The sequence below is a fragment of the Hyla sarda genome, unplaced genomic scaffold (genome assembly GCF_029499605.1).
Source record: "Hyla sarda isolate aHylSar1 unplaced genomic scaffold, aHylSar1.hap1 scaffold_810, whole genome shotgun sequence".
In the NCBI taxonomy this organism is placed as follows: domain Eukaryota; kingdom Metazoa; phylum Chordata; class Amphibia; order Anura; family Hylidae; genus Hyla; species Hyla sarda.
In genome coordinates this window covers 106193-119807 of record NW_026610837.1, presented here as the reverse complement: position 1 = coordinate 119807, position 13615 = coordinate 106193, and the positions used below count along the sequence as shown (strand labels likewise).

General features: G+C 55.2%; 1 protein-coding gene across 7 annotated transcripts in view; it reads right to left on the bottom strand.

Moving 5' to 3' along the window:
* PHF19 (PHD finger protein 19) overlaps positions 1-10829 on the bottom strand; it is a gene marked incomplete at its 3' end in the record, with an annotated part of 45881 nt that extends 35052 nt beyond the window's left edge. Inside the window, 3 exon segments of one of the 7 annotated variants that reach the window (XM_056554626.1) lie at positions 535-616; positions 3622-3809; positions 10702-10829. In XM_056554626.1, the coding sequence (XP_056410601.1) occupies positions 535-616; positions 3622-3804 (265 nt within the window). 7 annotated transcript variants of the gene reach the window in all.
* Positions 10830-13615: the final 2786 nt, after the last annotated feature.

Below are 13615 nucleotides of genomic sequence, written 5' to 3'. Positions count from 1 at the left end.
ATCAGGAGCATGCCCAGGTGTTGTAGGGAGATCATACGGGCACGTGGAGGTGACACACACACACACACTACTGAGCCTCATTAGGACTTGTTTTAAAGGGGTACTCCACCCCTAGACATCTTATCCCCTAATCCATACGATTAGTTCATTCACATCTAGGATGTGTTATTTTAGTGTTCCCTTTATTTTTTTGAGCAGTGTATGTTATCTGCGCTATATTAAGTCTGCCTAAGCCAGGCTATAACAATTGCAGATTCATGGAAGACCCTGATGTCCATCATTAGCAGCAGAGGTCACAGAGGGCATCTACTGGTTCTGGTGTAGACCCGACTCTTCAGCCATACTCATGTGCAGGTAAGGGGTTAAAAATGTTGTGCACAGAAACAGTTCTTGTGTCCTGACCTAAAGTGTCATGGCTACAATTTTGCACCGTAGAGTAAACAAAATATATAGTTTATATTGTGTGTGAGGTCCTATTTTCCATGATGCAATAACCACCAACCCTTGCCTGTGAGCGGATGATCTAGAACTTACCGTGCTGAATGTCCTTCCACAACACCCAGTATTTAGAGTTGTCTTCAAATGTCACAAGGCAGCTTTGCTTTGTGCTACTCACCTACAAGGGAGAACACAAGATCTTAGAATAAAAGGTCACTAACTCTTCATACAGCGTCTCCTCATTCAATGTACTGTATATGTCAATAGTATCCGAAGAGCAAAAGACTTTCTTAAAAATTATGCTCTTTTACACTAAAAAATGTGTAAAAGATTCAGCAACAAGAGGTCTCCCTTCTGCTTAATTTGCTGTTCATGAGAGGTGGTTGTCAGGTTCACTCCATGTCTAGTAACAAAGTCATCAAGACAGAACATTAGAAGTGTGGCCATTATTACAGACTGACTGCAGATACAGAGCCTAACCCCACTATCAGCCAAGGGATTGCTGCTCTCCATCCTCTGCCATTACATATACATACAGCTATTACACTGCTCCTGCTCTCAGCTATAGGATTACATTACTATAGGATTGCTGCTCTCCATCCTCTGCTATTACATATACATACAGCTATTACACTGCTCCTACTCTCAGCTATAGGATTACATTACTATAGGATTGCTGCTCTCCATCTTCTGCTATTACATATACATACAGCTATTACACTGCTCCTGCTCTCAGCTATAGGATTGCTGCTCTCCATCCTCTGCTATTACATATACATACAGCTATTACACTGCTCCTGCTCTCAGCTATAGGATTACATTACTATAGGATTGCTGCTCTCCATCCTCTGCCATTACATATACATACAGCTATTACACTGCTCCTGCTCTCAGCTATAGGATTACATTACTATAGGATTGCTGCTCTCCATCCTCTGCTATTACATATACATACAGCTATTACACTGCTCCTGCCTCTGCTCTCAGCTATAGGATTACACCACTATAGGATTGCTGCTCTCCATCCTCTGCTATTACATATACATACAGATATTACACTGCTCCTGCCTCTGCTCTCAGCTATAGGATTACATTACTATAGGATTGCTGCTCTCCCATCCTCTGCTATCAGCCATAAGATAACTGATCAACTCAAGTTAGCTGGAACTCACAATCTAATCTCCTATCATACAATGTATCACCCCCATCATCCCTGACCCCAGGAGCTCACAATCTAATCTCCTATCATACAATGTATAACTCCCATCATCCCTGACCCCAGGAGATCACAATCTAATCTCCTATCATACAATGTATCACTCCCATCATCCCTGACCCCAGGAGCTCACAATCTAATCTCCTATCATACATTGTATCATCACTCCCATCATCCCTGACCCCAGGAGCTCACAATCTAATCTCCTATCATACATTGTATCATCACTCCCATCATCCCTGACCCCAGGAGCTCACAATCTAATCTCCTATCATACAATGTATCACTCCCATCATCCCTGACCCCAGGAGCTCACAATCTAATCTCCTATCATACAATGTATCACTCCCATCATCCCTGACCCCAGGAGATCACAATCTAATCTCCTATCACATACAATGTATCACTCCCATCATCCCTCACAATCTAATCACACCCTCCCCCACAAAAGCATAAGTTTGCTGGAGATGTGGCCCTGGTTAGATTAGAATCCAGGGTTCCGATGCAGCATTCCAGACGTGGGCACCATTTATCCCCAGACGTGGGCACCATTTATCCCCAGACGTGGGCACCATATCCCCAGACGTGGGCACCATATCCCCAGACGTTGGCACCATATCCCCAGACGTTGGCACCATATCCCCAGACGTGGGCACCATATCCCCAGACGTGGGCACCATATCCCCAGACGTGGGCACCATATCCCCAGACGTGGGCACCATATCCCCAGACGTGGGCACCATATCCCCAGACGTGGGCACCATATCCCCAGACGTGGGCACCATATCCCCAGACGTGGGCACCATATCCCCAGACGTGGGCACCATATCCCCAGACGTGGGCACCATATCCCCAGACGTGGGCACCATATCCCCAGACGTGGGCACCATATCCCCAGACGTGGGCACCATATCCCCAGACGTGGGCACCATATCCCCAGACGTGGGCACCATATCCCCAGACGTGGGCACCATATCCCCAGACGTGGGCACCATATCCCCAGACGTGGGCACCATATCCCCAGACGTGGGCACCATATCCCCAGACGTGGGCACCATATCCCCAGACGTGGGCACCATATCCCCAGACGTGGGCACCATATCCCCAGACGTGGGCACCATATCCCCAGACGTGGGCACCATATCCCCAGACGTGGGCACCATATCCCCAGACGTGGGCACCATATCCCCAGACGTGGGCACCATATCCCCAGACGTGGGCACCATATCCCCAGACGTGGGCACCATATCCCCAGACGTGGGCACCATATCCCCAGACGTGGGCACCATATCCCCAGACGTGGGCACCATATCCCCAGACGTGGGCACCATATCCCCAGACGTGGGCACCATATCCCCAGACGTGGGCACCATATCCCCAGACGTGGGCACCATATCCCCAGACGTGGGCACCATATCCCCAGACGTGGGCACCATATCCCCAGACGTGGGCACCATATCCCCAGACGTGGGCACCATATCCCCAGACGTGGGCACCATATCCCCAGACGTGGGCACCATATCCCCAGACGTGGGCACCATATCCCCAGACGTGGGCACCATATCCCCAGACGTGGGCACCATATCCCCAGACGTGGGTACCATATCCCCAGACGTGGGTACCATATCCCCAGACGTGGGTACCATATCCCCAGACGTGGGTACCATATCCCCAGACGTGGGTACCATATCCCCAGACGTGGGTACCATATCCCCAGACGTGGGTACCATATCCCCAGACGTGGGTACCATATCCCCAGACGTGGGTACCATATCCCCAGACGTGGGTACCATATCCCCAGACGTGGGTACCATATCCCCAGACGTGGGTACCATATCCCCAGACGTGGGTACCATATCCCCAGACGTGGGTACCATATCCCCAGACGTGGGTACCATATCCCCAGACGTGGGTACCATATCCCCAGACGTGGGTACCGTATGCCCCCGGAAGGATTGCTTCCTTACCCTCTTAATCTTGCCCAGGTAATAGAGCCCATCTGTCCAGCGGCACAGCACGTACTGCCCCTCGGCCTGGCTGACCATCAGCTCCGTTCCATTCTTGGCCGATGTCTCCATGGATGGACGGCGCAGGTGGCTGCAGGACGTGTAGACATCTCGCAACGCCGGCTCCAGGCTCCGGTCCTCCATGTCTGCTGGACAAACATAAGATGAATATTTAGTTCAGCAAGAAGTGATTGAGGAGGTAAGTGCCCCCTTTCCAAGTGTTAAATCCTGGACTTTGCATTACACTGACCTCAGCTCTTTCCTACCTATGCTTCTCTGGCTGCAGGGCATTATTACTGCATACACCTCAGGGAGCTGAGGGTACTTAGGAGCATTGTTACTGGAGATCTATGCAGCCTCTCAGGACAGAAAGCTGTTCATACTTGGTAGCTGGTTTCTTATTCGGAGTCAGTCCCAGCTTCCTCTTCCTGTGTTACCGTCATTCAGAGAGAAGATGAAGCCCGACAGAAAGACATCCAACCTGACATCATATGGGGAGAACACCGACTGACGGCATCGCCTGCCGAGCTTACAGTCTACAGTACCTCCCCCTGGTGGACATCTGGCTGTATGGTGCCAGTACTCCCATCCGTGGTGGCTCGTCCCCCTGCAGACACTCTGATCCCTGTATATTCACCATGTTATAGGGTTACTGGGGGGTTTATTCTAGTTTGTATTTCCTGTCCCCCCCCCAGGGAGATGTAGAGCGCCCTGCACATACCTCCTGGTCTCAGCACACGCGGCTGTCAGATGTGTTATAAGGGGAACTCCGCACCAAACTTATCCCTGCAGTGATCATCAGAGATGCAAATCAATGAAAGACTAAGCTCCAGCGAGGTCCCAGGAGGATCAGGAGAGGACAGCATCACAGAACATAATGGTGCCCTAGTCTACAGCCAGGGCAATGCTGGGAGTTGTAGTTTTGCAATATACACTACACAACAATGGTTTCTAAACTATAGACCTTCAGATGTTGCAAAACTACAACTTCCAGCATGCCCAGACAGAACGGCCACAGCTGGAGGCCCCCTGGTTGGGAAACACTGGTATATGGTGAAGAAACCCTTCCCTGCTGAATCCCTATTAGATCCCTATTCAGTAGGAGGTCACCACAGACCTGCAGGGGCCAACAACAACTTACTTCTGACCCCTCCACCGGACCACCAGGGCTGACCTCACCTGTGACCCCTCCACCTGCCCATCAGGACTGACCTCACACCTGTGACCCCCTCCACCTGCCCATCAGGACTGACCTCACACCTGTGACCCCCTCCACCTGCCCATCAGGACTGACCTCACACCTGTGACCCCCTCCACCTGCCCATCAGGACTGACCTCACACCTGTGACCCCCTCCACCTGCCCATCAGGACTGACCTCACACCTGTGACCCCCTCCACCTGCCCATCAGGACTGACCTCACACCTGTGACCCCTCCACCTGCCCATCAGGACTGACCTCACACCTGTGACCCCTCCACCTGCCCATCAGGACTGACCTCACACCTGTGACCCCTCCACCTGCCCATCAGGACTGACCTTACACCTGTGACCCCTCCACCTGCCCAGCAGGACTGACCTCACACCTGTGACCTCACACCTGTGACCCCTCCACCTGCCCATCAGGACTGACCTCACACCTGTGACCCCTCCACCTGCCCATCAGGACTGACCTCACACCTGTGACCCCTCCACCTGCCCATCAGGACTGACCTCACACCTGTGACCCCTCCACCTGCCCATCAGGACTGACCTCACACCTGTGACCCCTCCACCTGACCTCACACCTGTGACCCCTCCACCTGCCCATCAGGACTGACCTCACACCTGTGACCCCTCCACCTGACCTCACACCTGTGACCCCTTCCACCTGACCTCACACCTGTGACCCCTCCACCTGCCCATCAGGACTGACCTCACACCTGTGACCCCTCCACCTGCCCATCAGGACGACGTCTCTGCACACACACCTGCGGGCGGGGTGTCTACACAAGATTCTCCGTTCTATGAGGCGAGTCAGGGGTCACCACCACATCGTGCGCCCGATCAATAATACACTGAAGTGCAAGACCTCAGGGCGAAACCCGCACAATTATGATGGAAGCTCTGCCAGGTACCCGTCTCCTCCGATAACCAGTCCGGGGGCACAACCAGGGGCTCCACACAGCGCACCCCCAACCGTATGAGAGGAGAGGAGGGGGGGCTCGACACAGCGCACCCCCAACCGTATGAGAGGAGAGGAGGGGGGGCTCGACACAGCGCACCCCCAACCGTATGAGAGGAGAGGAGGGGGGGCTCCACACAGCGCACCCCCAACCGTATGAGAGGAGAGGAGGGGGGGCTCCACACAGCGCACCCCCAGCCGTATGAGAGGAAAAGAGGGGGGGCTCCACACAGCGCACCCCCAGCCGTATGAGAGGAGAGGAGGGGGGGCTCCACACAGCGCACCCCCAGCCGTATGAGAGGAGAGGAGGGGGGGCTCCACACAGCGCACCCCCAGCCGTATGAGAGGAGAGGAGGGGGGGCTCCACACAGCGCACCCCCAGCCGTATGAGAGGAGAGGAGGGGGGGCTCCACAAAGCGCACCCCCAGCCGTATGAGAGGAGAGGAGGGGGGGCTCCACACAGCGCACCCCCAGCCGTATGAGAGGAGAGGAGGGGGGGCTCCACACAGTATATGGACGGGGGGGCGGGGGTCCCCCAACAGTATATGGACGGGGGGGGCGGGGGTCCCCCAACAGTATATGGACGGGGGGGCGGGGGTCCCCCAACAGTATATGGACGGGGGGGGCGGGGGTCCCCCAACAGTATATGGACGGGGGGGGCGGGGGTCCCCCAACAGTATATGGACGTGTGGCCCCCCCAACAGTATATGGACGTGTGGCCCCCCCAACAGTATATGGACGTGTGGCCCCCCCAACAGTATATGGACGTGTGGCCCCCCCAACAGTATATGGACGTGTGGCCCCCCCAACAGTATATGGACGTGTGGCCCCCCCAACAGTATATGGACGTGTGGCCCCCCCAACAGTATATGGACGTGTGGCCCCCCCAACAGTATATGGACAGTGTGGCCCCCCCAACAGTATATGGACAGTGTGGCCCCCCCAACAGTATATGGACAGTGTGGCCCCCCCAACAGTATATGGACAGTGTGGCCCCCCCAACAGTATATGGACAGTGTGGCCCCCCCAACAGTATATGGACAGTGTGGCCCCCCCAACAGTATATGGACAGTGTGGCCCCCCCAACAGTATATGGACAGTGTGGCCCCCCCAACAGTATATGGACAGTGTGGCCCCCCCAACAGTATATGGACAGTGTGGCCCCCCCAACAGTATATGGACAGTGTGGCCCCCCCAACAGTATATGGACAGTGTGGCCCCCCCAACAGTATATGGACAGTGTGGCCCCCCCAACAGTATATGGACAGTGTGGCCCCCCCAACAGTATATGGACAGTGTGGCCCCCCCCAACAGTATATGGACAGTGTGGCCCCCCCAACAGTATATGGACAGTGTGGCCCCCCCAACAGTATATGGACAGTGTGGCCCCCCCAACAGTATATGGACAGTGTGGCCCCCCCCAACAGTATATGGACAGTGTGGCCCCCCCCAACAGTATATGGACAGTGTGGCCCCCCCCAACAGTATATGGACAGTGTGGCCCCCCCAACAGTATATGGACAGTGTGGCCCCCCCAACAGTATATGGACAGTGTGGCCCCCCCAACAGTATATGGACAGTGTGGCCCCCCCAACAGTATATGGACAGTGTGGCCCCCCCCAACAGTATATGGACAGTGTGGCCCCCCCCAACAGTATATGGACAGTGTGGCCCCCCCCAACAGTATATGGACAGTGTGGCCCCCCCCAACAGTATATGGACAGTGTGGCCCCCCCCAACAGTATATGGACAGTGTGGCCCCCCCCAACAGTATATGGACAGTGTGGCCCCCCCCAACAGTATATGGACAGTGTGGCCCCCCCAACAGTATATGGACAGTGTGGCCCCCCAACAGTATATGGACAGTGTGGCCCCCCAACAGTATATGGACAGTGTGGCCCCCGGGTCCCCCAACAGTATATGGACAGTGTGGCCCCCGGGTCCCCCAACAGTATATGGACAGTGTGGCCCCCGGGTCCCCCAACAGTATATGGACAGTGTGGCCCCCGGGTCCCCCAACAGTATATGGACAGTGTGGCCCCCGGGTCCCCCAACAGTATATGGACAGTGTGGCCCCCGGGTCCCCCAACAGTATATGGACAGTGTGGCCCCCGGGTCCCCCAACAGTATATGGACAGTGTGGCCCCCGGGTCCCCCAACAGTATATGGACAGTGTGGCCCCCGGGTCCCCCAACAGTATATGGACAGTGTGGCCCCCGGTCCCTCAGTACAAGGACAGTGTGGCCCCCGGTCCCTCAGTACAAGGACAGTGTGGCCCCCGGTCCCTCAGTACAAGGACAGTGTGGCCCCCGGTCCCTCAGTACAAGGACAGTGTGGCCCCCGGTCCCTCAGTACAAGGACAGTGTGGCCCCCGGTCCCTCAGTACAAGGACAGTGTGGCCCCCGGTCCCTCAGTACAAGGACAGTGTGGCCCCCGGTCCCTCAGTACAAGGACAGTGTGGCCCCCGGTCCCTCAGTACAAGGACAGTGTGGCCCCCGGTCCCTCAGTACAAGGACAGTGTGGCCCCCGGTCCCTCAGTACAAGGACAGTGTGGCCCCCGGTCCCTCAGTACAAGGACAGTGTGGCCCCCGGTCCCTCAGTACAAGGACAGTGTGGCCCCCGGTCCCTCAGTACAAGGACAGTGTGGCCCCCGGTCCCTCAGTACAAGGACAGTGTGGCCCCCGGTCCCTCAGTATAAGATCAGTGTGGCCCCCGGTCCCTCAGTATAAGATCAGTGTGGCCCCCGGTCCCTCAGTATAAGATCAGTGTGGCCCCCGGTCCCTCAGTATAAGATCAGTGTGGCCCCCGGTCCCTCAGTATAAGATCAGTGTGGCCCCCGGTCCCTGAGTATAAGATCAGTGTGGCCCCCGGTCCCTGAGTATAAGATCAGTGTGGCCCCCGGTCCCTGAGTATAAGATCAGTGTGGCCCCCGGTCCCTGAGTATAAGATCAGTGTGGCCCCCGGTCCCTGAGTATAAGATCAGTGTGGCCCCCGGTCCCTGAGTATAAGATCAGTGTGGCCCCCGGTCCCTGAGTATAAGATCAGTGTGGCCCCCGGTCCCTCAGTATAAGGACAGTGTGGCCCCCGGTCCCTCAGTATAAGGACAGTGTGGCCCCCGGTCCCTCAGTATAAGGACAGTGTGGCCCCCGGTCCCTCAGTATAAGGACAGTGTGGCCCCCGGTCCCTCAGTATAAGGACAGTGTGGCCCCCGGTCCCTCAGTATAAGGACAGTGTGGCCCCCGGTCCCTCAGTATAAGATCAGTGTGGCCCCGGGTCCCTCAGTATAAGATCAGTGTGGCCCCGGGTCCCTCAGTATAAGATCAGTGTGGCCCCGGGTCCCTCAGTATAAGATCAGTGTGGCCCCGGGTCCCTCAGTATAAGATCAGTGTGGCCCCGGGTCCCTCAGTATAAGATCAGTGTGGCCCCGGGTCCCTCAGTATAAGATCAGTGTGGCCCCGGGTCCCTCAGTATAAGATCAGTGTGGCCCCGGGTCCCTCAGTATAAGATCAGTGTGGCCCCGGGTCCCTCAGTATAAGATCAGTGTGGCCCCGGGTCCCTCAGTATAAGATCAGTGTGGCCCCGGGTCCCTCAGTATAAGATCAGTGTGGCCCCGGGTCCCTCAGTATAAGATCAGTGTGGCCCCGGGTCCCTCAGTATAAGATCAGTGTGGCCCCGGGTCCCTCAGTATAAGATCAGTGTGGCCCCGGGTCCCTCAGTATAAGATCAGTGTGGCCCCGGGTCCCTCAGTATAAGATCAGTGTGGCCCCGGGTCCCTCAGTATAAGATCAGTGTGGCCCCCGGTCCCTCAGTATAAGATCAGTGTGGCCCCCGGTCCCTCAGTATAAGATCAGTGTGGCCCCCGGTCCCTCAGTATAAGATCAGTGTGGCCCCCGGTCCCTCAGTATAAGATCAGTGTGGCCCCCGGTCCCTCAGTATAAGATCAGTGTGGCCCCCGGTCCCTCAGTATAAGATCAGTGTGGCCCCGGGTCCCTCAGTATAAGATCAGTGTGGCCCCGGGTCCCTCAGTATATGGACAGTGTGGCCCCGGGTCCCTCAGTATAAGATCAGTGTGGCCCCTGGTACCTCAGTATATGGACAGTGTGGCCCCCGGTACCTCAGTATAAGGACAGTGTGGCCCCCGGTACCTCAGTATATGGACAGTGTGGCCCCCGGTCCCTCAGTATAAGATCAGTGTGGCCCCTGGTACCTCAGTATAAGGACAGTGTGGCCCCCGGTACCTCAGTATAAGGACAGTGTGGCCCCCGGTCCCTCAGTATAAGATCAGTGTGGCCCCCGGTCCCTCAGTATAAGATCAGTGTGGCCCCTGGTACCTCAGTATATGGACAGTGTGGCCCCCGGTCCCTCAGTATAAGATCAGTGTGGCCCCTGGTCCCTCAGTATAAGATCAGTGTGGCCCCTGGTACCTCAGTATATGGACAGTGTGGCCCCCGGTACCTCAGTATAAGGACAGTGTGGCCCCGGGTCCCTCAGTATAAGATCAGTGTGGCCCCCGGTACCTCAGTATAAGATCAGTGTGGCCCCCGGTACCTCAGTATAAGATCAGTGTGGCCCCTGGTACCTCAGTATAAGATCAGTGTGGCCCCTGGTACCTCAGTATAAGATCAGTGTGGCCCCCGGTACCTCAGTATATGGACAGTGTGGCCCCTGGTACCTCAGTATATGGACAGTGTGGCCCCCGGTACCTCAGTATAAGATCAGTGTGGCCCCCGGTCCCTCAGTATAAGATCAGTGTGGCCCCTGGTACCTCAGTATAAGATCAGTGTGGCCCCCGGTACCTCAGTATATGGACAGTGTGGCCCCCGGTACCTCAGTATAAGATCAGTGTGGCCCCCGGTATGTCCGGCTCCCGTCCTCTCACCTCAGGCGGTTCCTCACACCCCGGGACATGTGGCCCCCTCTGCCGGTCCCCGGGCTCCTCTGCTCTTCGCCATCTTCAGCGCCGTCAGTTTTCCCGCGGATTGTTGACGTTTCTCTTATGTAATGAGGAGGGGCCCCTCCCCCTCCCCTCCCCCTCCCCTCCCCTCGGCGCCATCATTGGCCGCGCGGACCCCGAGCCTGCCCCCCGGATCACCCGCACATGGCCTCGGGGTAAGTGCTGTGTATACCGCCCTGTACTGTATATACCGCCCTCTACTGTGTATACCGCCCTGTACTGTGTATACCGCCCTGTACTGTATATACCGCCCCTCTACTGTATATACCGCCCTGTACTGTATATACCGCCCTGTACTGTATATACCGCCCTGTACTGTGTATACCGCCCTGTACTGTATATACCGCCCCTCTACTGTGTATACCGCCCTGTACTGTGTATACCGCCCTGTACTGTGTATACCGCCCTGTACTGTGTATACCGCCCTGTACTGTATATACCGCCCCTCTACTGTATATACTGCCCTGTACTGTGTATACCGCTCTGTACTGTATATACCGCCCTGTACTGTGTATACCGCCCCTCTACTGTATATACCGCCCTGTACTGTGTATACCGCCCTGTACTGTATATACCGCCCCTCTACTGTGTATACCGCCCTGTACTGTATATACCGCCCCTCTACTGTGTATACCGCCCTGTACTGTATATACCGCCCCTCTACTGTGTATACCGCCCCTCTACTGTGTATACCGCCCTGTACTGTATATACCGCCCTGTACTGTATATACCGCCCCCCTACTGTGTATACCGCCCCTGTACTGTGTATACCGCCCTGTACTGTGTATACCGCCCCTGTACTGTATATACCGCCCCTGTACTGTATATACCGCCCCCCTACTGTGTATACCGCCCCTCTACTGTGTATACCGCCCTGTACTGTATATACCGCCCTGTACTGTATATACCGCCCCTGTACTGTGTATACCGCCCCTCACTGTGTATACCGCCCCTCTACTGTGTATACCGCCCTGTACTGTATATACCGCCCTGTACTCTATATACCGCCCCTGTACTGTGTATACCGCCCCCTACTGTGTATACCGCCCCTCTACTGTATATACCGCCCTGTACTGTGTATACCGCCCTGTAATGTGTATACCGCCCCTCTACTGTATATACTGCCCTGTACTGTATATACCGCCCTGTACTGTGTATACCGCCCCTGTACTGTATATACCGCCCTCTACTGTGTATACCGCCCCTCTACTGTATATACCGCCCTGTACTGTATATACCGCCCTGTACTGTGTATACCGCCCCTGTACTGTGTATACCGCCCTGTAATGTGTACACCGCCCCTCTACTGTATATACCGCCCTCTACTGTGTATACCGCCCTGTACAGTGTATACCGCCCTGTACTGTGTATACCGCCCTGTACTGTATATACCGCCCCTGTACTGTATATACCGCCCCTGTACTGTGTATACCGCCCTGTACTGTGTATACCGCCCCTCTACTGTGTATACCGCCCCTCTACTGTGTATACCGCCCCTCTACTGTGTATACCGCCCCTCTACTGTGTATACCGCCCTGTACTGTATATACCGCCCTGTACTCTATATACCGCCCCTGTACTGTATATACCGCCCTGTACTGTGTATACCGCCCCTGTACTGTGTATACCGCCCCCTACTGTGTATACCGCCCCTCTACTGTATATACCGCCCTGTACTGTGTATACCGCCCTGTAATGTGTATACCGCCCCTCTACTGTATATACTGCCCTGTACTGTATATACCGCCCTGTACTGTGTATACCGCCCTCTACTGTGTATACCGCCCCTCTACTGTATATACCGCCCTGTACTGTGTATACCGCCCTGTAATGTGTATACCGCCCCTGTAATGTGTATACCGCCCCTCTACTGTATATACCGCCCTGTACTGTATATACCGCCCTGTACTGTGTATACCGCCCCTGTACTGTGTATACCGCCCTGTAATGTGTATACCGCCCCTCTACTGTATATACCGCCCTCTACTGTGTATACCGCCCTGTACTGTGTATACCGCCCTGTACTGTATATACCGCCCTGTACTGTGTATACCGCCCTGTACTGTATATACCGCCCTGTACTGTGTATACCGCCCTGTACTGTGTATACCGCCCTCTACTGTGTATAATGCCCTGTACTGTATAAACCGCCCTGTACTGTATATACTGCCCCTCTACTGTGTATACCGCCCTGTACTATGTATGTCGCCCCTCTGCTGTGTATACCGCCCTGTACTGTGTATACCGCCCTGTACTGTGTATACCGCCCTGTACTGTGTATGTCGCCCCTCTACTGTGTATACCGCCCTGTACTGTATATACCGCCCCTCTACTGTGTGTACCGCCCTCTACTGTGTATACCGCCCCTCTACTGTGTATACCACCCTGTACTGTGTATACCGCCCTGTACTGTATATACCGCACCTCTACTGTGTGTACCGCCCTCTACTGTGTATACCGCCCCTCTACTGTGTATACCACCCTGTACTGTGTATACCGCCCTGCACTGTGTATACCGCCCCTCTACTGTTTATACCGCCCTGTACTGTATATACCGCCCCTCTACTGTGTGTACCGCCCTGTACTGTATATACCGCCCCTCTACTGTGTGTACCGCCCTGTACTGTATATACCGCCCCTCTACTGTGTATACCGCCCTGTACTGTGTATACCGCCCTGTACTGTGTATACCGCCCTGTACTGTGTATACCGCCCCTCTACTGTGTATACCGCCCTGTACTGTGTATACCGCCCCTCTACTGTTTATACCGCCCTGTACTGTATATACCGCCCCTCTACTGTGTGTACCGCCCTGTACTGTATATACCGCCCCTCTACT